This window comes from Hevea brasiliensis, chromosome 15 (assembly GCF_030052815.1).
Source record: "Hevea brasiliensis isolate MT/VB/25A 57/8 chromosome 15, ASM3005281v1, whole genome shotgun sequence".
Taxonomy (NCBI): domain Eukaryota; kingdom Viridiplantae; phylum Streptophyta; class Magnoliopsida; order Malpighiales; family Euphorbiaceae; genus Hevea; species Hevea brasiliensis.
The window spans coordinates 56,838,979-56,866,386 of NC_079507.1; the positions used below are offsets into that span (position 1 = coordinate 56,838,979).

General features: G+C 33.1%; 2 protein-coding genes across 2 annotated transcripts; both read right to left on the minus strand.

The window, feature by feature from the left end:
* Nucleotides 1–33: 33 nt before the first annotated feature.
* LOC110663740 (trihelix transcription factor ASR3) lies at nt 34–2,449 on the minus strand. The gene is made up of 2 exons (XM_021823138.2): nt 1,581–2,449; nt 34–537 (listed from the first exon to the last, which is right to left on the minus strand). Exons 1-2 carry the CDS (start codon nt 2,209–2,211, stop codon nt 239–241), a joined length of 930 nt encoding a protein of 309 aa, XP_021678830.2. The 5' UTR covers nt 2,212–2,449; the 3' UTR covers nt 34–238.
* A 17,573-nt stretch (nt 2,450–20,022) lies between these two features.
* On the minus strand, nt 20,023–26,622 carry LOC110648295 (plant UBX domain-containing protein 7). The gene is given in 13 exon segments (XM_021802470.2): nt 20,023–20,513; nt 20,772–20,860; nt 20,863–21,045; nt 21,956–22,050; nt 22,109–22,263; nt 22,596–22,664; nt 22,809–22,886; nt 23,027–23,213; nt 23,537–23,617; nt 23,698–23,846; nt 24,681–24,807; nt 26,310–26,369; nt 26,525–26,622. Coding segments are annotated over 13 exon segments (1,533 nt in total). The 3' UTR covers nt 20,023–20,351.
* Nucleotides 26,623–27,408: the final 786 nt, after the last annotated feature.

Here is a 27,408-nt window from a genome sequence, read left to right on the forward strand (position 1 = left end):
AAAAAAAAATTAGAACTTTTATTAAAAAATATATTTTTATTTATAAAAATGAATTGATTGAAGTTTGGATGTTTATACAAAAGATGGACCACACACTTGCTTAAACCACACACTTAAATGTCTCGTAGGAGTGCAACCTTTTCATTTTCAAAGGAAAAGCATGTAGATGCCCACATTTGCTTTCACTTGAAAACCATCCATTAAATATGGGTTTTTTATATTTTTTATTTTTTAATCCTCAGCTTTGGTCTGATATAAGTGACTGAATAGCACTTGAAAGCTTGGTAACAGCCACAGCAAGACTGGCCATTCCTTGTCGGTTCACTTCATTTCTGGTTTCTTCGAGCTGAAGTCTACGTTGTTCGAACTCCATTAGTTGTTGATGTCGCTTGTCTTTCTTTTCTTCGCAGTTTCTGATTGTTTGGGCTAAGATGGAAGCACTGTGCTTGATGCTTGCACCAATACTCCCAACTTTCCTTCTTTTTGTGGCTGTGTCAAGTTTATCGCTTGATTCCGTCGCTGATGATTCTGATCCTTCTACAATGATAAACAAAACAATAGCATATGTACAACATAAGGAACGACACACCTGAAACAACAATTAGTAATGTAACATAAAATTATCAAGTTCTAAATTTTTAATTTCTTCAACCACGCTGCATATACTTAATAATATTTATTTAATTATAATATTGGAGTTGTCTCTATAACCATAAGAAGTTAAATTCGATCCGAATTAGAATCAAATGATGAATAAAAATAAACATTAATTGACTAAGATGAAGGGTGAAAATAGAATCCCGTGAACTTTAGGGAAGAGGGTGTGAAGCCCTAGTATTTAATGGAGTAGTACAAGGCTTGCAGATAGTGGATGGTGCACAGTAAATTCACGAATACCCTTTTCAGTAATGGGTCAGTCCACAAGATCTTGGCTTTACAATTAGAATATTTATATATATATATATATATAAAAAGATATAGATTTTCACTGAGAATGCAAAAAAGTCCAAAAGGATCACTGTTATATAAATCTAACTAGCTGCTTAAATTTTCTTTCCTTTTTCTTCTTCACCTTCTCAATGATAAAGAAATGGAGAGAGAACAGGCAGATTTAAGGCTAGCGGGGTCAATGAGTTGAATTTACTTTATGGCATCTCTATTTTATTGAAGAGCACAGAGAATCACTATAACAGAGAATGATGAGCAAGTGTTCATAGAATGGCTTGCATGATTGCTTTCTACCTTCTTGTTTCTATTAAAATAAATAAATAAAACCCAAAATTTTTAAATTATGGTATTTCAAATAGCTACCATAACATTATAATATTATAAGGTGCTAAATTACTGATAAATTACTTCTCCTCATATATACAAAGAAAAAAGAAAAATGATATTAGGAACAGGAAGAGAATAATGTAAACAGTAATATTAAATATGGTGGCAGAGAGTTTTCAAACCTGCAAGTTTGACCAAAATAATGCTATAACCCGAAGCCAGAACAAACAAAAAAGTTCTCGTTTGGGACTGACACATACATTGTAACAATACTTCTACTACAAAAAATATATAATACAAAGTACCTGAAACCGCCGTGGGATCCATCGCCGGTTCCGGCGGAGCTTCCCGGACTGTCTCTGGAGTTGGAGAAGCAGCAACAGCAACTGAAAGTTGCCTCTGCTGTTGCTGTTGTGGAGTAGTAGCTATGTTTTGTTGTGTATTAAGATGTCTTCTTTGAACTACTTCATTAAGAGCTTCAAATACCTCGAGGGACATATTGGAAGGGAGATTGTAGTATTTGCGCTGCTGTCTCTCCATGGTCCAGTAGGAAGGGAAGGAATCAGAGTCGCTGGATCTCGATTGATACTCTCGGATTTTCTTATAGTCGCGGAGGAGATTATCCCACTTGTCATTGCATTGGTTCTGGCTGCGGAAGCAACCATTGGCCCAGCAGTAGTTCTCCACCCATTTCCACCGGAGCTCACCGGGCTTGGATGTTGAAGGGACGGAGGCTTTAGAGCGGCGCTCGTCGTCCAGTTTCTTGGCGGTGATTAGGGTTAGGGTTTCTTGGATTGTCCAGTTACCTTTGCGGTATTCGCGGTTGGTGATGGAGGTAGTGGTAGTGGTGGTGGCGAGAAGTGAGGGCGGTTGTGGTGGTGGTGGTAGGGGTGGAAGTGGTTGTGGGATTGGGGTTGGGGTTGGAGGTTGGGACATAAGGTATAGGCATATGATGAGAATAGAGGAAGAGGGAAAGAAGGAAAGGGTAGCGAGGAGAGGTGATAGATTGTGGTTTTTGTTATTTTGTGGATTTCAAAAGAGAGATGGTGGTGGTGGTGGTGGTGGAGGGGGTAGTGTCTGGTGTTGGTGGTGGGGAAGGCCTGAATTTTGTTGTTTAGTTTGTCACATAAACATAGACAGGAGAAAGGATTGTTTCCTTTCACTGTTTCATCATTCAGACTTTTGCATTTTTCAATTAATATTTTCTTTTTTAAGTTGTGTGCTGCGAAAAACTCCTTTTTAAAAGAAATTTTCAATTTCTTTTTATATTCACTACAAGCTCATAACATATTTATTTTTTTTATTATTTAAAATTTTATCTAAAAACTCATATATTCATTATGATGAAACACTATACTTAAAGCGACGCAGTTACATTTTTACTCATTGTCTCTCAATTTTTAAAATTGTTATACATAAATTTTTTATTTTCAATTTATTATTACAAAATCTCTAATTTTGAAATTTTCTACACTTTAGTTTTTCAATTTTTAAAGTCGTTACACTTTCATTTTTCATCTTTAATTTATTATCATAAAATCCCTCAACATACTTTCAGGTAAAGACAATCTTTATTTATTTGTTAGTCTCCCCACATACTTCTTTTGTTGGTTTTTGTATTTGTTGTGCATAATACTCAGTTAAAAAAGTAACAAGAAAACGTGCTAGAGGACTAACAAATAAATAAGGAATTTATCTTTACCTATAATCGACCGGAAAGGAATTTAAAAAAATTGTTTTTCGGGTTTTTCTTTTTGGTTTGAGAAGAGAGGGAGCAGAGAGTGATTTACTTTTTTTTATGAAAATAGAGGACAGAGAGGGATAGTGATAAGAAAGAGCACTAGAAGAATTAGATAGAGAGTTAAGAGGGAGAGCGTGAGGGGAGAAAGAGACTAAGGAGAGAGAGGATTATATGAATTTCATATGTGGCATTTTTTTTAATTTTTTTTTTATTTTACACTGTAGCATTGCCACATATAAGATTGATTAGAGATATGAGGGGTTTCTAATGTGAGTGACTGGAATGTAACAAATTTCAAAGTCGAGAGATTTTATGATAATAAAATAAAGATGGAGAATTAAAGTGCAACAAATTCAAAAATTGAGGGATTAAAGTGTAAGAAATTTCAAAATGAGGGATTTTATTGTAGCAAACTAAAGATAGAGATCAGAAGTATAACAATTTCAAATCTCAAGGGATGACTAGTAAAAATCAGCCAAGTGATATATCATGTTAATAAACTAATTGCAAATAGGATCAACAGTCTCTCTCTCTCTCTCTCTCTCTCTTGTTTAGAGATAGATTTTCTATCAAAAGTTTAGAGTTTTTAAGGTTATTTTCCCTTCTCTTTCTCAACTTTTTAGAGTTGTCCCTACCCTCCGGAATAGGAGAAGGCCTTTCTTATCCTCCCTGGGGTTTGGGTTTCCCTCTTCATCCCTAGATGAGGTTGTAAATAGGTTTTGTGCTTTATTTTGGCTGCGTAGGATGGGTTTTAGGGATAGGGTTTTGAGTTTGTCTTTGTCCTGCAGTGGCGGCTCTGTTTGGTTGAAGGAACCATGGTCTTCCAAGGATTGGTTTCTTCTAGGTACCAACTAAGTTCATATTTGGTAGGTTGAGTAGGAAATCAATGCGGGAGAAGTTCCTAGGAAAGTGATCCCAAGGGTTAGAACCGGCACTTTGGATGCATGTTGTTGGTTTTCTTATGGCTAGTGTGACATAGCCTCTGCCATCCTCTCTTCTTCGTTGATGGTCGGTTGTTGAGCCCAAGATGTCTATCAGCAGCAATAGTTTTTTCTTTGGTGTTTGTGGGTTTCTTTGTGTCTTTGGGAGATCCTATTCATGTTAGTAAGGATTTGACAAAAGGAAATCTCTTTATTGCGTAGCTGGCGAGGGAGAGTGGTTCTTGTCCTCAACCTACTTCATTGTCATTATATTAATTGAACTTTAAATTTTATGAGAATTGATGTGTCGTAGATTTATAATCTTTTAAAGATATTTAATTATTGAAATTCTCAGTTTTTATATTTTTAATCAAATTAAAATCTCAAATGAAATAAAAATATTATATACACAATCTTTCTTTTATTTTAATAAATAAATAAAATATTACCCTGAAATCATTTTAGAATGGTAAAATAGGTGAACTAGTGTTTGGTAAACTTAAAAAAATAAAAATAATAGCTAATGGGTAAATGATATTATATTTATCAGCTGCAGTTTGTATCGACTCTATTTTTAGAGTTGTTTCTCATCAACCGATAACTGATTTGATTTCATTTTTTATTTAAATCATATTATCCCTTTTCATTTAACTCGAAAATTAATATTATTAATATTTTTATCTTTTACATTTATAATTTTAATATCTTCATTAGCGCATTATAATTTTGTTAAAATATTTTTTATTAATAATATAAAATATAAGATATTTATTTATTATAAAAAAATACATTTTTTACATCTAGGAATTTAAAATTAATTATAAGTTTTTTCTTTATAAAAAATAATGATTTAAAGTTATTTAATTATTTTTTAAAGAATTTAATTTTTTTATTTCAATAATAAAATAAATAATATAATATAATAAGTTAATAATTATATATTTATTTTAGTAATATCATAAATGATATAATATATTAAATTGATAATTATATATTTAATTTAATAATAAAATAAATAATATAATATAATAAATTTATAATATTATATTTATTTCAATAATAAAATAAATAATATGATATATACCTTTAGTTATTTTACATATCAACAGCAACAGCTAAATATAGTTTTACTAAATATTTAACATAAATAAATTATCATTAGCTATTAATTATAAACTAACAGCTAACAGTAACAGCTATCAGTTAATATCTATCGGTTGTATCCAATAATTAAACTAAACAAATTCAAAGTTAAATGTATTAAAAAATAAATTAAATATTTTTTTTAAAATAAAATTTAAATATTTTTTTAAAATAAAATTAATAGTTGAGTAGACTATATCTTAATTAATAAATTATACTCGTTTAAAAGAAAAATTTAAGGACAATTTTTAAAATTTTAAGGTTAACTTTTATTCACCATCTCTTTAACTTTAATATTTTATTTTACTTTTATCCCTTAATTTTAAAAATTTTTATAAAAAACCATAAATTCTAATTTTGTTGCAAGAAAAATCTCTTTGCAACTACAATAATATTTTTACAAATTAATAGTTAAAAATTACCATTTTATTCCTTTCTCACTTTCTCTTTCCCTCTTTCTCCTTTCTCTTTCTTTTTTATTACATCTTTTTATGATTAAATTTATTAATAATTATTTACTAATAAAATTAATAATAATTACTAAAATTAATTATTTTGTTAATAAAATCCGTCTTCTTCACTTAAATTGATAACATTTATATTGATAAAATTTAATATAAATAATAATTAAATTAGTAAAATTAAATTAATAATAATAAATAGAAAATATATAAATTGATAAATAATTTTACTAATAAATATGTAACGTCCCGAATTTTTAAACAATTATTTTATATGTAAATTTTGATATTTTAATATATTAAATATTGTGGTATTTTAATTTGAATTTTTTGGGTTTTTAAAATTGGGTGATTTTTATTTTTCAAGATAATTAATTTCAATGATTTTTAAAAATTAGTTTAAATACCACATGGCAAATTTAAAAATATTTTTGGATTTCATAAAATTTTTTGAGTTTTCTGTAATTTTTTCTGAATTTTCGGACCTCGTTTTGGGTTACTTGGCAGAGTAAAAATCAAATTTCAAGTGTTTTAAATTAAATTGATCGAATCGAATAGGTCCAGTTGGACACACTGAATTGGACCGATCCTCTTTTTTTTCCTCCTCCTTCACGCTACCCCAGCACCCTCCCTTCTCTCCCTCTTTTCTCTCTCCTCCCTCCCCACCACCGCCAGCCACCAGCCCCTCCACCACCCCCGGGCCTTCCTCCCTCACCGTGCACCCCAGCACCCTTTCCCACCACCGACAGCCCCTTTTTTTGGTGAGAATCGCTCTCCAAATCCCTCTTATGTGCGCGAGTGACTTTTAGACTTACTTTGCAGTTTTCAGTGATTCTGACCACTAATTGGATCGGGTCTTGTTTCCTTTTTTGTTCTACACTTCACAAGCTTTTCATATATACTAATTTTATAAATTTTCATCAAGTGGTTTATGCAAATTGAGTCCTATAAGTTTTAGCCTTTTTGACTTCCAGGCTAGATTTCTCCCAAACTGTAAATCTTACCGAAAATTCGAGGCCACTAGTGCGTCTTACATGTCGAGAGCTTTGCAACGACACCAATTTGAAATTTTTTCAACACCAAAAATTTAGTGGGTCTCACAAGCTTACTAGTGATTTTTTAGATTTTTAATGAGTCTTTTTAATTAAATAAAAATTATATTCTAACTCCTTGTATTGTGGGCTTTGCGTAGGTATTTTCATTTCGAAGAAATTCTACCGATGACTGGGATTGCAATTTCAGGCCGAACGTGCAAGCTAACAGACCCACTTCGGAAGTGAGTCAATATTACAGTATTTTTCACCATTTTCAGACGCCCCGAACATGTTTTTGGTGTAAGAATTGGTGTAGGTGATCTGAATTAACCTTTCTCTTATTCTTAATTGTCCCAGTAATACTTGGATAATCTGTGAGTTTGATATTGATTTTATTTATAATTTCATATTATTAAATTATATTCAAGGCATGCTCATGTATTCACTTTTATATATATATATATATATATATATATATATATATATATATATATATATATATATATATATATATATAATTAGTTAAATGTTAGACACACTCTTTTGCTGCATATGTTATTGAATTTGTTTGTGGATGTTGCCTTAAGATAACTTGGTACTGTGTGTATGTGTGTTGGCATGAGTATAGTGTGGATATGGATATAGGTAGGACGGGTAGTCATGACTGGAGTTTGACTCGATGAGACCCAATCCTTATATATGGATAAGTCAGGGTGAGCACGGCTTTGAGTTGATCTCGGAGGCCCCCACATTTAGATTATTAAGTACAAATTCGGCTTGAGTTGACCTTGCTGGCAAGTATTGGATTAAGAAAGCTGTATAGGGAATCAAGTCCTATATATTATATATTAATGTGACACATGAGTGCGTGCATATTCTAAATTATATTTTATGCGAATATTGGTTGAATTGTTTAAACTATGCAAACGTGTTGCATTTTTAGATAATTATAGAAATTATATTTAAAATTAATATTTTTCTCTCTGAGTCGAACACTCACCCCTGTTTAACTATTTTTTCTCAGGTTACAGGTGACTTTATTTGTGATTAACTTGCTTTTTTTTCCTACAGGTTTAAAAAGAAAATATTTTGATTTGTTTTTATTGTCTTTTATTTAAATATAGAAATCCGTATAGACCAATAATTATATTTTTATTTGGGTTATAATAACTTAATTCTGGAGTTGTAAAATTAATTATATAAGACTGCATAAATGTATGAGATGTTTATTATTGATAATAGAAGGAGCTGAACTCCCAAGTATTGATATATGTGATTTGAGGATTGTGAGGGTCAGCTGAACTCTCCATATTATTGACATTATTTATTTACAGGTCGAATGAGCTAATACTCCCAACTGGATAGTCTAATTTATGGCCAGACTATAACCATTTGTTTTCTTGAAATTAGACTAACTTAGTGGGCTTTATGAATTGATTAGAAATAACTAGACTTATTATGGGTTTCAAGGGCCTTATGCTGATTTAAATCCTAATGTCGATCCGGCCCATAAATCTGGTCGTGATAAAATAATTATCAATTAATTTAAAATTCAGAAAACAATTCAATGAATGGCAATTAATTTAACAAAACCGCATCGTCTGCTGGATGTAGTACCTTAAGCATGTCCTCCTCCAAGAAATATATAAATTAATTAAAGTTCACTTCATGTTTGGGAATGTATGAGCAATGCCAATGGCCTTGGCCATATTTCAATCGCCCTCTGCAACATCCACCCGTGAATTCAGCCCCTCCAATACACAATTACTACTGTGACAATCAAGGAGCCATCACCAAACAATAATTCATCCATTCAATTATTTTTGGAAATTTTTATTAAATTATTTATTAATAAAATTATTTTATTTTTTATAAAATTTTTATTTATTAAATTCACTAATTAAATTATTTAACAATTATTTTTTATATTTATTATATTAATTCAAATTTTATTAGTATAAAAATTAAATGTAGTATTTTTTTTACTATTAATATTTTTCATTTTTTTATTTTTGATAATAAGTAACCTCGTTTTTATTAATTATTTCTGATTTAGGGGAAGGATGAGGGATTTTTCTTAATAAAATCAAATATTTTATTAATAAATAATTATCAATTAATTTGACTATTAAAAATATGAGAGGAAGGAAGAAAGAACAAAAATAAAAGTAATAAAAGTGTCACAACCCAAATTATAGGCTGGACCGACACTAAGACTTAAATCAATATAAGGCCCCCAAAGTTCATAGTAAGCCTAACTAATTCAAGTCCAAACCTAAGGCCTATCACTATCATTGTAGTCCAATTTCAAGAAGATAAATGGATAAGGTTTGGCCATAAATTGAATTATTCAATGAGAAATTTTTAGCTCACCCGACTTGTAATCACAAAATATATCAATTTGGGGAACTTAACTTACTCTTACAATCCTCAATATAGCAATTTAATCAAATGGGAGCTCAGCTCCCTTATTCAAGATACATACTCATCCCATATATTCACACATGCATAAATAATAGGTTTACAATTTCAAAATAAATAAACTATTACAGTCTCAAGCTAAATAAAATATTTCTAGTATATGCGAAGCTCTAGATTTTTAATTAATACTATGAAATGCTGATATTGCTGCTAAGAGACCTACGAGGAAGGAAACAGGTTAATTATAAGAAGGAGATCCTCATGTAACCTGGAAAAATAGGGTAAATAAGAGTGAGCATTTGACTCATAGAGTAAGATATTGATTTTAAATATAATTTCTATAACTACCTAAGATTAATGCATCCCTAAGGATAAAATGTAATAAATACCAACATATTCAACCAAATTAAAATAATATTCGTACAAAGAATAATTTAAAGCACTCACATATCCGTGTATCACATCAATCAAATATATATATATATATATATATATATATATATATATGAGAGCTGATTCCCTATATGGCTCTCTTAATTTCAACATTTGCCAGCGAGATTAACTCGAGTCGGACTTTCTCTTAATAATCCAAATGCGAGGGTCAACAAGATCAACTCAAAGTCGTACTCACTCCGACTTATCACAAAAAGGACTGGGCTCCAAGCGAGACTAGCTCAAGTCGATTTGCTTGTCCTACCCATATTCAGTACCACACCTCACACACGCCGACAGCTCCAAATTACCCTAAGGGGACACCCACATCAATTTCATCAAATAATAATGCAACACAAAGCATGCCTATAATAGCTATATAGATTCAATTATAAGTGAATGCATGAACATGCCTTGTATAAATAATAATATTGAAATTATAAATAAAATCAATATCTACTCACAGATTAACTGGAGATCACTGAGGTGGCTGGGCGGAGGAGAAGAGTTAACCCGGATCACCTAAATAATTATATTTATGAATTTATTAATATTAAAACAAAATAAGAAAGTTAAAGAGTAAAAAACATCCTAAATTTATATTGAAAAATTGATAGAATTTTCCCTGTACCTAGGACCTACCAAACCTGCAAGGTAACTCAAACAACACTTCTACATCCAATGGCTTTAGGCCCACATCACAACAATATCATATTGGCTCTCCTAAAGTCAAAAATTATATAATTATACATAAAATAATTATTTAAAATTTCAGGGTGTTACATTCTTCTCCCCTTATAAAATTTCATTTTCGAATTTTATACAAGGCAGAATAATGATACAGAGTTACATATCAAATAAATATAGGTACTTGCTGTGCATAACCCGCTTTGACTCCCAAGTGCATTCCTCCACATATTGACTCCTCCACAGGACTTTAACCATAGGGATCTGCTTTGATCGAAGCTGTCTCATCTGATAGTCTACTATGGCTACTGGTTACTCCTCAAAGGTCAAATTCTCATTTAACTCCATTGTGTCTGGTTGCAGCAAATGAGAATGATCGGAAACATACTTCCTAAGTATAGAAATGTAGAACACTAGGTGGACATGAGAAAGGTTTAGTGACAACTCCAACTGATAGACAATTACTTCCACTTTGTTGGTGATCTCAAAGCTCCTATGTAATGGGGTGCCAACTTACCTTTCTTTCCAAATCTCTAGGAGAAACCTTTAAGAACACATAGTCACCCATTGCAAATTCTACATCTTTCCACTTTGGATCTGCATATTGTACTGCCCCTCTTGGAAATTCATAATTCTTTCGCCTACTAAAAGCTGTCTTTAAACATTCCCTAATCAAAGGAAGCAACTCTGAAGTGTACTGCACCAAATATAAATCATGTACTCTCCTCTCTTCAACTTCTATCCAACACAGAGGAGATATAAACTTTCTGCCAAATAATATCTCATGTCTGAAATAACTATCTTTGCATGCACCTTATCGGAAATCATTCCTGATCCTATTTGGCCATTGAAGCGTTAGCAAGACTTTTCTCCATGATAAAAGCATCTATACTTCTTAGTTCCGTGGTATTATGAGCTTCTACTTTACATTTTGCCTTAAGGTCATTGTACCAACTCCTGCCTGTCTTATGTAACCAGCTGCGTAGAACTCCATCCATCTTCTCTAGCTCAAATTTAAATCCCTCTGTTGAAAAATACACTTTAAGCCTTTATGGTCAATGTATATTTCACATATTTCACCATATAGGTAATGCCTCTAGATTTTTAGTGCAAAGACTATAGCCATCATTTCCATATAATGAGTGTGATAGTTTTGCTCGTGCTTCTTTAACTGCCTTAAAATATAAGCCACTACTTTACCATGCTGCATCAAGACACACCCCAACCCAACTCTAGAAGCATCACAGTACACTTATACCATTCTCCACTCACCGACAAAGTTAACATAGGAGCTGTAGTTAAACAGTCCTTAAGCTTCTAGAAGCTTTCCTTACATTCATCTGACAAGAAGAACAGGACATTCTTTTGAGTCAACCATATTAGAGGAGCTACTATTCTGGAGAAATTCTACACAAAACGCTACCTGTTAGGCCTAGAAAACTTCACACCTTGGTAATTGTAGTAGGCCTAAGCTAATCAGTTATTGCTTTAATTTTCTTAGAGTCCACTTGAATACCTTCACTAGAGACCACATGTCCCAAGAATGAGATGCTCTCCAAGCAGAACTCACACTTTGAAAATTTTGCATACAATTAATGCTCCCTCAATGTTTGTAACACCATCCTCAGATCCCACACATGCTCTTTCTTGGTTCGAAAATAAACTAAATTGTCATTTATGAATGCAATGACAAAGCGATCTAGGAACAGCCTAAACACCCTGTTCATTGAGTTCATAAAGGCTGCTGGTGTATTAGTGAGTCTAAAAGACATCACCAGAAACTCATAATGATCATACCTAATTCTGAATATTGTCTTTGGCACATCCTCACTTCTGCCCTCAGTTGGTGATAACCTAACCACAAGTCTATTTTTGAAAAGTACCTTACTCCTTATAGCTGATCAAACAGGTCATCAATCCGAGGAAGTGGATATTTGTTATTAACAGTTACTTTATTTAACTTTCTATAATCAATACACAACCTCAAAGTTCCATCCTTCTTCCTCACAAACAGAATAAGAGCATCGCAAGGTGAAGTGCTTGGCCAGATGAAACCCTTGTCCAGCAGCTCTTGTAGTTGCTCCTTCAGTTCCTTTAGCTTTATTAGTGCCATCCTATAAGGTGGCATAGAAATGGGATTTGTACCTGGCACAATATCTATGTAAAACTCTATCTCCCTATCCAGTTGCAATCATGAAAGCTCCTTAGGAAACACATTTATAAATTCTTTGACAACAGGTACATTCTTCACATCAGTACCTTCAACAGATGTGTTCCTCACTAGTGTCAAATACCCTTAACATCCATGCCTCAACATTTTTTCGGCGCTAATGGCTGACACTAAGTTGTATGAAGCTACACTCCTGTCACTATCAAAGCTAAACTCTTCCATTATAGGAATATAGAAATACACCTTTTTATTCTTTCTTAATCTTAACTCTGCAAATAATTTTCACCAATACATCCACCATATAATATCATACTATAGTACTAACCTACTACTCATTTTATAGAACATAGGCCATTCACCATGGATGATTCTTCCTGATCCTCCTTCCTAACATGACCATCAAAACATTATCGTCTCCTACTATCCTTTGTAAGGAATTGCCCTTCATGGTTAGATAGGTATCCTTGAACCTACAAGTTCTACCTAAACTGTCATAGTAGTGAGAAATGTGTGTTGTACCACAATCCTAGATAAGAGACTTTATGTATTCATTCTTCTTAATGTAGCCACATTTATTGCCTATAGCTTTCCAGACTTCAGCCTCGAATCTACCCATTAGCAGAAATTTCATCCATCGAATCTCATCCACAGATAGCACTCTCTCTAGCTTATAATTTAGAAGGGCTACAAGCCATGGTAACTAACTTAATCTAACTCCTGTTATTACCCTAATTGTCCATCCATCCTTGATATTAGGTATGCACTTACCATCATTCTTATATCAGGAGATTGTGCTGGTGCATACTAAACTCTCAAATAACTGGGTCACCTTGACCCAGTCTCCGTTCCGTACATAACTCTTTAGAGCCAAAAGCACAAGCTAAACTTAAAAGGAAGGAGAAATATCCTACAGTCAACTACATATGATTTCGTATAATAATGTTTAACCCATGTCTCTTGGTTTTTTTTTTCTTCAAATTTTATCATCTCCTTGCAAAAGTTATGCTCTACCTATAAGATATCAGCCTCACCAACCCTCTATTGTACCAATGTCCAATCCTGATATTCTATCTTTATCTTGTCCCTTGCCTTCTGCTATATTTTGGAAGATACCTCTTATTAACAGATTCTTCCAGAGCTAACTTCAATCATACTTACTATCATTCCTATTGTGCCCTTGACTTTTATTGTATTCTGAAAGACATCTCTCACTAATAGATTCTTCCAGTACTAACTCCACCCTTACCTATAACCATTATTTTGATCCTTAAACTTCCTAGTAACTTATAACCACCTATACTCGTCACTTCTCATTCTACCCCTGCTGTTGTTCTGTCACTATTGCTTTACTGCAAAGTGACTCTGTTGATCACACTAAAGACGTTCGCCTAACATTCATAACAAATCTTTAACTGCCTTCTCATTATCTCAATAGTCTATTATCCCTTATTCTTTTCTGATTAAGCATAACTAAATCTATTAGGTTGACTTTTATTCAACTTACTACCTATTGACTTTGCTTCTCTGTCTAATAGGATAGTTTAAGCTACCACTACACACCCTATAGCCACTACCTACTTTGGTTGCAAACTTTACTTAACTTTCCTCATACTGTCAATAATCTAAAGGGTTTTTATCCTATTGCCCCCTATTCTACCTTGGGGACAGAAAACAGACAAAGTCTAATCCAAATCCCACAACTCTGAGCTCTAGGTTCAAGCTCCTAACACTGTATCAATTATGACCTGCTCTGAGTTCTGCAATTCTGGGTTCCATAACTTAATAAAGGTTTTCCCTAATGTTGTCCTTTTCTAAGCTCTCTATCCTTACTTTTCTGTTTACCTCGTTTATCTTTCCTAGAACTGCATTTTGCCTCCTCTCTATCTTGACTCTACTCTTCCTAATCTTATCATAATTTGAACCGTTCAGTTTGTTTTTTTTCAGCCAACTCCTTTTTATCTTACCCAAATCTAAACTTTGACCATTTTACTTTTTAGCTCTATTCTCTTTCTTAATCTGATTGTCATATCAGAAATTTGTATCTTTTCATTGTCTCTACTAAGTTATCTATACCTCATTGTTACTCAAAATTAGTCTTTTAACCATTCTAGCTAGTACTTCCATTGGCATTTAGGTTATCTCTTCTGCTATATTTGGACCGACTATTTTAACTTTCCTTTCTACACTTTTTCTATCTACTAATATCCTATTTATGATTTATCTTTGTTGACCTACTGCCCTTGCCCTTTCCTCTGCTTAGAGTATACTCTTGTCTTGAGCGGTAAGAAGCTGAGAAGAAACTCAAGGATTAGTAGTCGCACATTCATTGCGCAATCTTTATTCCTATTTATTAGACTACAGGCTACCCTCTACTACCTTGAGGAGGAGATCTATAAGGATACTATTTTTCCATTTCCACTCAGTTCACTAAAACTTAAGATACTAGGTACCTAAACCCATCATTCAATTCAAAGACTTTACGTCCATCATGATTTGATCATTTATGTTTCCTATAGTGAAACTTGTGCCCCTCTAGGACACCTGAGCCAACAACTCTCTTTCACATATTATAGTCCCACCTGGGATGCCATTCAGTAGGTCACCAACACCGATAGCAATCTGCTGTCTCTCTTGAAGGAAATTATCATACTCTACAACATAACTGATAGTAAAAAAAAGGTACTATATCTACTATATTGCCATAACTACATAAGGCTATCAGGTCACTTATCATACTATAAACTTGTCTAAAACATCTTTTCATAGGCTATAACATTATTTGTAACCTTCGATCTACTTTAAGAAGCAAAACCGCACTCTACATTTCACCATCACACAAAGAGTACTATCTTTATCAAACTCTAGGAAAAAAGTACACTGTAATAACAAAACTAAGATCCCATACCTAAGACCAAATGGTCCAACTTTGTGAATGCTACCTTTACTTTGTGACTATACCGAAACCTCTAATCTTATGACAACTCTTAATATAACTCTAGCTCATGCTAGGGTAACCGAGTCACTAAATCTAGTTACTACCCAACTATGACCTTTGATATTCTAAGTCAAGAGTTTTAAACCCCTAACTAGGAGTTCCAAACTCTCCTCCAAAAATAGAACTCTGTTCTGGCATAACTGTACCAAAACAGAGGCCGTCTATAAACACCCTTATCATGGAACACCACAGGAAGCATGAGCTCTACAAAATAATCTCATATCGGTACTGTAATCTGCAGCTTACAGCACAAACATGGAGGACATTGCATAGTTACTACGGTACATCCCCACAAACCAGGTTTCCCAACCTCTTATCTCTTGAACCCATTGATACCATAAAGTTACTCTGACTGGGCTATCCACTGATGACTGCTAGCAGCAGTATCCTCATCCCTATCGAGGGCAGCTACACGGCTACAACTCACCTTTATGTTCTCGTGTCTTGTACTAGATAGGTACATTGTTATCCCCATACTGACAAAAACACAACATTCCTTGGAGTACGTATTTGCATGGCAAACCTCAACACGTCTGCTAACTCTAGTTCACATCATCATGTACTCCACGAAAATTGAGACACTAAACTGAAGTGCTCTTACACTACCGAAGGAATAATGCAAAATCTAAAAATAAGGAATTATAGAAGAAGACGACATAGGATCCTATACTCCGCATGTGACAACTCTAGATACACACTTTCCTATGAATCTAAAGCCTATACTTTGATAGCAACTTTTTCACGACCCAAATTATGGCCTAGACCAGTACTAGAACTTGGGTCAGTATAAGGCCCCCAAAGCCCATAGTAAGCCTAATTATTCCAAGTCCAAACCTAAGGCCTATCACTGTAGTCCAATTTCAAGAAGATAAATGGACAAAATTCAATCATAAATTGGACTATCTAACGAGAAGTTTTTAGCTCACCCGACCTCTAATCATAAAATATATCAATTGATGGAGCTCAGCTCACCCTCATAATCCTCAACATAGCAATTTAATCAAATGGGAGCTCAGCTCCCTCATCCAAGATACATACCCATCCCATATATCCACACATGCATAAATAATAGGTTTACAATTTCAAAATAAATAAACTATTAGAGTCTCAAGGTAAATAAAATACTTCTAGCACATGCAAAGCTCTAGATTTTTAATTAATACTATGAAATACTGATATTATTACTAAGAGACATGCAAGGTAGGAAACAGGTTAATCATAAGAAGGAGATCCTCTTGTAATCTGGAAAAATAGGGTGAACAAGAGTGAGCATTCGACTCATAGAGTAAGATATTGATTTTAAATATAATTTCTATAACTACCTAAGACTAATATATCCCTAAGGATGAAATATAACAAATACCAACATATTCAACCAAATTCAAATAATATTCACATAAAGAATAATTTGAAGCACTCACACACTCATATGTCACATTAATCAAATATATATATATATGGGAGCTGATTCCTCCATATAGCTCTCTTACTTCCAATATCTGCCAGCGAGATCAACTCGAGCTGCACTTTCTCTTAATAATTCAAATGCGGGAGTCAGCAAGATCAACTCAAAGTTGTACTCACTTCGACTTATCACAGAAAGGACTGGGCCCCAAGCAAGACTAGTACAAGTCGATTGCCTGTCCTACCCATATCCAGTACCACACCTCACACACGCTGACACATGCACACAGCTCTAAATTACCCTAAGGCGACACTCACATTAATTTCATCAAATAATAATGCAACACAAAGCGTGTCTATAATAGCTATATGCATATAATTATAAGTGAATGCATGAGCATGCCTTGTATGTATAATAATATTGAAATTATAAATAAAACCAATATTTACTCACAGATTAACCGGAGATCACTGACTCGGCTGGGCAGAGGAGAAGAGTTAACTCGGATTACCTAAACAATTATATCTATGAATTTATTAATATTAAAACAAAACAAGAAAGTTAAAGAGTCAAAAATCCTAAATTTATGCCGAAAAATAGATAGAATTTTCCCTGTACCTATAACCTACCAAATCTGAAAGGCAACTCAAACAACATTTTTACATCCAATAGCCTCAGACCCGCATCACAACAACATCATATTGCCTCTCTTAGGCCCACCAAATCAGTCAAAAATCATATAATTACACATAAAATAATTATTTAAAAATTCAAGGTGTTACAAAAAGGGAGTAAAATTAAGAGTGAGTATTCGATTTAAATCGAACCAAATCACCAAAACTGAACTAATTGAAATCTTTATTTCGATAGATCGAATCAAACTGAATAAGTAAGGGAATTGAATTTGGTTCGGTTCTATCGGTTTGGCAATCCACACCTGCAATATAAAGAGTAGAAACTTGAATATAGAGGGTGAAATTAATAGTTCATCACTCAAATATACTAAAATACTCTACCAATATCAACAGTTATCAACAGTTCAACACCCAATAGTAGAATACTCAATTTCACTAATTAGAATATACACTATAAATTAAATTAAAAAGCACAACATACTCTAACCCACTCACCCAATAGTAGCAGAACACTACTCAATGAAGAAGAGAAGAATCCATAATAGAGGGAATTAGTCTTTTCGGCATTGACAAACCATCACCACCACCACCACCACAGAGGCAACAATGGCTAAGTAGCAAGAGAGAATAATAGGAACAAGAAAGGTCGACGGAGATTGCTTTGCATGAACAATACGCAATGGAGATTCGAGAAATAAGGAAGATTCGACATGAGGGCTGTGACCCGTGAGGCTCTGTGAACTATGATAGAACTGAGGTTTCATGGCATGGGAAATGGGCAGTCGAAAGGGAAATGATAAAAGAGAGACTAAGGGGGTGTTTGGTTTACCTGTTGGGTGCAGCTGATAACTGATAGACACCCAAACAGGTAAATTGTGGTGTTTGGTAAGCTTAAAAAAATAGAGCTGATAGCGGATGGGCAACTGATATAATATCCATCAGCTGCAGTTTGTATCAGCTCTATTTTTAGAGCTGTTTCTCATCAGCTGATAGCTGATATAATTTTATTTTTTATTTTGACAATATTATCCTTTTTTATTTAACTTGAAAATTAATATTATTAATATTTTTATTTTTTTATTTATAATTTTAATTAACGTATTTCAACTTTGTTAAAATATTTTTTATTAATAACATAAAATATAAAATATTTATTTATATCCAAAAACTTAAAATTAATTATGAATTTTTCTATTAACAATAATAATTATTTTATTATTTTATCTATATTTTTAAAATTATTTAATTATCTTAAAAAAATAATTATTTTTCTTATTTCAATACTAAAATAAATTATATAATATAAAAGATTAATAATTATATATTTATTTAAATAATATAATATAAAAGATTAATAATTATATATATTTAATTTAATAATAAAATAAATAATATAATATAATAAATTTATAATTTTATATTTATTTAAATAATAAAATAAATTATATAATATATACCCTTATTAGTAATTTCACATATTAACAGCAACAGCTAAATATAATTTTACCAAACACTTAATATAAAATAGCTATCATCAGCTATCAGTTATCAGCTATCAACTAACAGTAACAGCTATCAGCTAACAGCTATCAGTTGTATTCAACAGTTAATCCAAACAGGCCCTAAGAGAAGAGAGAGGTGGCGAGTTGCTTGGTACCTTGCGTAGCAGTAGGGATGGAATTAGATATTTAGAATTAGTAATTAGTTATGAATGGTAAACATATAAAACAATAGCGTTTTAATATTTGGTTTAGTTTCACAAAATATTTTGACAACAAAACCAAACTAAGCTGAAAAAATCAAAATTTTTAAAATAAAAAAATGGGCCGAATCATATTTTCGATCAAATTGAAACAAATTCCTGAATTGAATTGATTCGATTGATTATTTTGATTTGAATTAAATAATGTCCACCTCTAAGTAAAATGATAATTTTTAGCTATTAATCGGTAAACCTGTTATTACAAATTAAAAGGTTTAGTATAATATAATTAAATAAAAAATTTTAAATTTTTTTATTATTTATATCAACTTATCTATTATAACACGTAATTAATTTGTATAAATTAATTCATGAAAGCCAAAAACACATGAAAAAGAGTATGTTTTATTTATTATGCCATATCTCTCGAGTCTTTTATAATTTTCTTAGGAAGAATTTCACTATTGTCATACTTTTTGATAAAATATATATTAACAGAGGTGAATTATAGAGGGTGAAGGCAGTTTAGGACAGACGATGATTCTAGTTGTGAGCTTATTGCTTTAATCAAATGTTAATTTATTTTTGATTTCCATGCCTTTATTATTATATATTTAATTTTCATAATTTTAATATTTAATTAATTTATTAATTCTGCAAAAATATGAAATTAGTCTCTTGTTTTAATGTGATAAGCTTATATAATAATTAAAAAAAAAAAGAATTTCAAAGTAAATAAATTATATTGAGCAAAAATGGAAGCCAGAGGGCAAGAAGCGAAATTAGAAAATGATAGGAGAAAAGGTGTATGGGATAACGAGTGGGTGAATCATTACACCGACAGCTCTTGAAAGAGCACCACGTATTAAAGTATGGGATTAAGGAACATCACGTGGCACAATTATACAGAGAGATCTTGTATACGGTGTCGTATCTCTTTCTACTTATAATTTTTTTTTGATAGAATTCTTTCTCATCATAATTACACACCCATTTCCGATTTTCAATCAATTTATAGATAACCATGAGACTGTTTTTGGTCTCGAAGGAATACCTACATATGATAAGACTTCCTCAGAAGATACAGATTTTGAATATCTTACTATTAATACTCTCTACCCAGCCACTGGAATACTATAATGGAAAAGATCTAAATAATCATGAAGTGCATAAACAGCTACAGATTCATACTGATACATGGAGAATTTACGTAATAAATAAACCATGGCTTGGCTAAAGGCACTCTGGATGGAGCAAGCAAAAGTGAAGAAAACATTGATGGTAGGCAACTCTAAATCAAAATTCTTCAATAGCCATTTAAGATCGATTTTCATTCCCAAGTAACTGAGATCATAGAGTTGGCCAGCCCTGAATCTCCAAAAGTCAATTTACTGTCCTAATCCAGACTCTTTGCTCCTGGGATTGCCTGGGTCAAGCGAAACGGCCTTGTCCCGGCTTCCTCTAGTTGGGAATAGCAGAATGACCACAGAAGCTGCAGAAAAAGAAGTCCAAAATTCAGAAACTTATACAACATTATAGTTAAATTAGTTTCACTGCTCTAGTTCAGTAGATTACTAGAATATATCTCCACATATAAAGTAAAATGTAATAAAACCTTGGTGAAAATAACACTTTCAATACCAACTTGATATCAACTCAGAATGACTAGTTATCATGCCAACAAATTCTAGAACTCAATTTTAGTGGCAGCTGAGTGTGACCTACAAGGATGACTAAATAAGCATCTTACCTGTATTGGATCAGTTTTCAGGAAATTTCTTTGGACCCTGCATCTGCCAGGAAGACGAAGTCCAAGCCTGCAAAGAAGGCTCCTGTCAACCTTGGTTCTTCAGGCAGTGGCGGATATGTGGGTTTCTTAGTTAAGCATGATCCTTCCTCCTCCCCAGCAGTAGTTGCATCTTTATTGTCAGCAGCCATTATATTTATGTCTTTCACGCCCTTCATAGAAGCAGCCAACGCCCTTATCATTTCCTCATCTTCTTCATTACTTGCAGCTGAGGATGCTACAGAACATGAATCTATATTGTTACCAGGACCATAAAGATTGATAAAATAGAAAGACAGGAAAAAAAAAAAAAAATGCACAGGAACATCCATGGTCCAGCAGCCACAGCCACATCCACATCCCCATGCATGTGTGTGCAGAATGCAAAATTGAAATGTCAAGATCCAACAGGTACAAAAGCAGCTGATCTCCAGCTCCAAATTTGAAAATTTACTAGAATTTCTCAGTTCCTTTCAGCAGAAATACAGCACCCAGTTACAAACTATAATGTCTAATCAAAGAATATACAACAAACACACAGAATATTAACATGAACAGTGTGCCATATACATTATGCTCTTCACATAGAAAATTATGAAGCATGGTAGAGAAAGAAGAGAACTAAGCGCACCTTCAAGGAAGGAAAAGAAAGCAGGAAGAAATATCACAAAACAAGCAAACATTCCCCAAACAATTAACAGATTTTAAATAAATTAGTATTTCAATAATGAATTATGAGAAAATAACTAGGTTACAAAATATCAACTTCCTACATAAGAAAACTCTCCATTAAAATTCCAAAACAGAAAAAAGTAACAAGCAAACCTAAACAGCTACTAGGTAAAGTTTTCCTTTGACCAAAACGTCTCCTTTCTATCCACTTTATTATCAATTTTAACCCTAGGTTTCCAAATTGAACATAATCTTGCTATTAAAAAACTGACACTTTCCCCATAACTGCTAAGTCATTGCACAAATCTCCTAAGTCATAGCAAATTATGCATCTCAGGATAAGGTAATCAACAAAACAAACAGAAAGCAGAGCACCAATGCTAATATAAGAATCAGTGCATATGCATAAAATAACCTGCATACAATTGTCCACTCCGACTAACACATCAGAACTAAAGAAACATGGCATAACATGCCTTCGCTTTTCTGTGGAGCCTTAGAACTTCCCCTTAGCCGCTTATGTGATAGAGTTACATAGTGATCCCCTGGGCCACCATCCATGAACTAGTTCCTATAATTGTAAATATATTTACTCAAATCAGTAAAGGTACAAAAAACATAACATGAACATAACACAAAAATCTAGCAAATTCTCAGGATGTATCATTCCCCTCCATGCACGAATCTTTTGTCCTGTTATTGAGTTGATGACAAGCAACACAGGAATAGAATCCAATTTGTAATGGATGCAGTCTTTCCTTCCCTCACTTGTATCATTATACAACTATGTCCATGGACAAGTCACAAAAATGGTAATGCTAAATTTTACCAACGCCAAAAACTTTGGTTCAAATTTTCAAAAAAAGTAAGACTTGTATGATTACTTTAGACATCAAAATAAATTAGAATCAATTACTTTGTCAATGATTCAGCCATTAATGGTTTCTTTTCTTTTCTTTTCTTTATTTCTTCTTCTTCTTCTTCTTCTTCTTCTTCTTCTTCATCTTTTTTATTTTATTATTATTATTTCTTTTTTTTTTTGTGGCATATGAGCCTTCTCTTACTCTAACTCTCAGCAAATAAACCTAAATACAGAAACTGAAGAATGATACCAGCCTGCCAAAAGATAAAATTAGTACTGATGGTTTGAGCAACAGCATCATTTCCCCATGTATATCGATTAAGCTTCAGAGAGCAAGGCATACAACATCAGAAGTAAGACAAAATGAGTGTGTTAGTGTGTGTGTGTGTGTGTGTGTGTGTGTGTGTGTGTATGCACTAAACATAATGGAATATTTAAAATCAAATGGAGACATATTCAAAAGATACCATATGAGAGCTGAACTCCTTCACGGATTGTATATTCACCAGGAACCATTTGTCTTGAGCAGAAGCAGTACCTTTTGCCTGTATTTCAACACCCCAGAATTTCCAATCAAATAGGCTTTTTATAGGTATAACAAAGGATATGTAGCAGAAATTTTTTTGAGACATATCAAGGTTACTAAACATTAATGCACAAAAGAAACTTGAAGAAATTCCCTTGCCTTTTCAAGTGAACAATGAAACATAAGATCAAATGGAAGACGGTACAAAGAGGCAAGATTATCTCGAGTGTTTTCTGCTGTAGATGTAGCACCTTGGTCTGATTCCCAAACCACAGGATGCTTCATTTCCTCACCAAAGTTGTGAAATGCAATCAATGAACTGGATTCATTCAGAGGATATCCCATCCTTTATGCTCTACGTGAAAAGAAGAAGAAGAAGAAGAAGAAGTAGAAGAGGCATTGCACATTTTAGTTGCATTCATATAATGGATATGTAAAATATTGAGGATGCACGGCACAATTCCTAAGTATATGCAAATAACAAAAGATATAAAAAAGTGCCTCACTGTTGAGTATATTTTTTAACTACAAGATTTACAGTCAATCGCTTATCTACACTTCCTTTCTTATTTGATATCATGCTGCCATAAATACCGAAGAGATAAAATACAAACTCATTAAAGTGAAAACAAAAATATTTGGAAGTGTGTCGATATCAACCCATAAAACATTTCTTCAGTATAGAGGGTATCACGCAAATCCTCTCCACTGCCTTGTCCAACATTTTCATTTTCATGGCCCTTCAATCCACTGAATCAGGGTGTGACAAACAATTACCAAATAAGGAAATAAATAAAACAATTGTATTCGCTGACCAAACATGTCAAAAATTAAAGTACATTCCAGCACACCCAGTATTTTCTTCCGCCCGGGTATTAGCATTTTCTGTTGGTGGAGAATGTGACAAAGAAGCAACTGGCCCACCTTCATTGCCTACATAAAATAACTGAAGAGCTTCCTCAATTTTCCAACCGGAGGCCTGTTCCATTCCAACTTACCAGTATTAAGTTTCATATAAGAATATGGATAGGTGGTGAAAACTCAATACTCATGGTTCCCCCCACTGTGCTCCGTATGAGAACAGCAGTGAAAAGATGCTTTACAGGTGAAAGCACATATGCATAATCCAACAGCATTATATCTAGATTAAAATGAGAATCAAAAAAGAAAAAATTTTCATTAATACATCAATGAGAACCAAATGTAAAGTATTAGAATTCATATTTCATCACTAATATTCCACAATGCAGACAAGCTGGCATCTAAGCCCGTCCGACTGCTCATTCTTGGACAGGTATTAGTAGCTTCGACACCAGCTTGTCAAGGCTTGTGTAAATAACAGCATTTGTGCTCTTACTGCTGCTCTAGATAGAAGCCAGCTAGACAATCATTGTCAAAAAGATCATTATGCCATTCCCCTTAATTCCCTAGAATCACTTAAAACAACAAAACATACGAAACTGCGAGCGCACAGGACCCAATGCTTCGTTTGCAACCAAAAGAACACATTTTTACCAATAGCCAACAGAAAAAGCAGCAAAATTTAAAATTATATTGACCTCGACCAGCCACCTAAACTTAGACAAGCTCATAACCAGTCACAGGCTCACCACATAACTAAAGAGAAAAGCAACAAACTTTAACCACCACCATACAATTATACACACATATCTCTAATTGTGTAGGAATATATAGGTACCTGGAGGAACTGAGTGGCAGTTTCTAAATATCAGATAAAAAGAACATTCCCTCCATATTTAAAAAAGCTCCCACTAAATATCAGATAAAAAGAACGGAAAGGAGCTTGACTGACCTTCCAATTGCAATTTCGGAAAGTTAAAACCAGCTGATATTTGGGGTTGGAGAGAGAATTGCGAAGAAAGGGGGAGAAAGGAAAAAAGAAGGAAAACAACAGAGCCGAAGCAAAGACATTTGAAAAACTCGAATTCGGTGAATACGAAACGTTTTCCGGCCATTACAAGTAGAGGTTACTTTTGTAATTTCATCCTCTTTTTACAAGAAATTGAAAAATTTGTCAACAACTAGGGAAAAATCATAATGGTTAATTACATCTTGGATACTCAATTCAATTTCTAAGGAACTCGTAGGATCTCTCTTGCATGGGAAATCTGTGAAACAGTTGTGGGATTAGCTAGAGGCTAGATTTAATGAGTAACGGTCCACTGCTGTATTATATTAAAAGGGAAATCAATTAGACTACACGGGGAAATAGTTCTATTGCAATGTACTATACTGTGTTGAAGAGATTATGGCAGGAATTAATATGCCACAGTGTCCATATGGAGCTGCCAGGGCTATGGCATATATAATTCAATCAAGTATTGTTAATAGATTCATTGCCTGATATCAATCAGACCTATGCAATGGTGTTAAGAGTTGCATATACTTATTTCAAGCTGCATTGCTATCATGACTGGTATAAAGACCTTAAAGATCAGAAAAAATAAGAGGCAATACAAGGGTACCAGCACATATTATAACATATAAACCACTAGAGGATGCAAGCAATTCCAATGAACCTGAGGACATCAGGACAACAATATTAATCTGTAGCATACAATTCAGCAGGAAATAGCTAAGTGCATGAAAGACAAAGCAGCAATTAAGATCCTCTCAACTATGCAAGCCTGACTAACTCTGCTAGTAATCCACTTACCTTTAGTTTCAACAATGTAGATTATAGTGAAAAAGACAGTTAGATTGTTGACACTTGAGCTTCTAACCATATATGCTCAACCTTGCCTTTTTTTGATTCGCCTGTCAAAACTCATATTTTCAACCCTGTGTATCTACCTGATGGAAAAATCAAGCCAGTTCACCACATGGGTGATATTTTAATTCATCCCAAAATCACTTCAACTAATACATTACATGTCCCCAGTTTCAAGTATAATTTGCTCTCATTTAAAAAATTGACACAAAACTCAAATCTTAAGTTCATATTCTTACTCGGTGTGTATTTCAGGACCTATTGACTGATGAAGTAATAGCAGGGGCACAAGCACGAGGGCTATATAAATTGGACAATTCAAGATTCAATTCCACCAGTTTTTCCAAGTCAACTCCTTTTCTAGTAATACTACTATTGATAACCCTATTGTCTGTAAATTTCCTGTTTCAGTAGCAGTTAGCAGATTTAATTCTTTTGTTTTGTAGCACAACAGATTAGGACATGCTTATCTTTAAAATCTTAAGCATGGTGACAATATGGCAGGTGACAACAGTTAGATATTTGGGCAATGGGGCGTTATAAGATTAAGTCATTATTTTTATCAACAGTAGATGACTTTCCCAGAATAACTTGGACTTTCCTATTACATAATAAAGCACAGAACACTCAAACCCTCATCATTTCATTTCTTTGATACAAATTCAATCCACACTGGAGTTTAGAAAGAATTGACAAAGGTTCTAAGTTTACCCTTCTAGAATGCCAAAACTTATTTCTTTCTCATGGAATTGATCATCAAAAACATTGTCCCTATACACCACAGCAAAATAGTGCAGTTGAGAGAAAGCATAAACAATTATTACAAGTAGCAAGAGATTTATTGTTTTAGACTCATTTACCTAAGCAGCTACTTAACAACTGAGCCAGTTTATGAGTTCTCCTCGCCAACAAAATTGGGAATCTACTCTCTATGTCCATAAATACCTAAAGGATGTCCTGCTACAGGCATTTTATTTCCTGCTGACTCTAACTTTGACAGCCTTTCATATCGATGCAAATCCATCGTTTCAAGAGAGAACAAAACAAGATTTTCATCTGGTTCGTGATCAGTTGATGAAGGGCTTAATCAATCCAGTTCATGTCCTTTCCAAAGATCAGCTTGAGTTTTTAATGTCTGATTCAAATCTTTTTCCTCCATTAAATGTTTTCTTATAGTAGTATGCTTGTATTTATGTAAATATAAGAGATTCCGAATGACATAATTTCATCCAGGATTTTGTCAAACTGCAAGCAACAGAAATGATTGGTTTTCTTGGAGATGAAAAATTAGAAAAACCATTAGCATAGAAAAATATGACAGCAGAAAGTTCGAACTGCACTATGTAGTATCATATATACTTCAAATTTCATCCCTAACACTTTGTTTGGGCACCTAAAGATACAAGAGGAAGGATATAAGAAATTAGCACTGTCCTGTAGCCAGTTGATGTGGAACAACAATCCATCGCGCTAGTGCATAGCATAAAATTTGTAGGACTAAATATATGCAGACTCAACAACGATACAAGGATTGAATTTGATATCACATATAAAAAATGTATTAGGCATAATTCAATTTTAAAAAGCTAATTAAATAAAAGAATTATCTAAATTTTTATATTTAGCATTCTTGATTTTATACTTGATTAATGTGAGATAATAATAATATTTTATTAAATTATATAAATATTGAAATTATTGATTAAAGAGGTGTGTGAACACTCCTTATAACCCAAGATAGGTCAACAAAAATATTTATGTTAATATAAGGTTGCTGGTTGTATGCAAACAAGCAATACACCACTACACA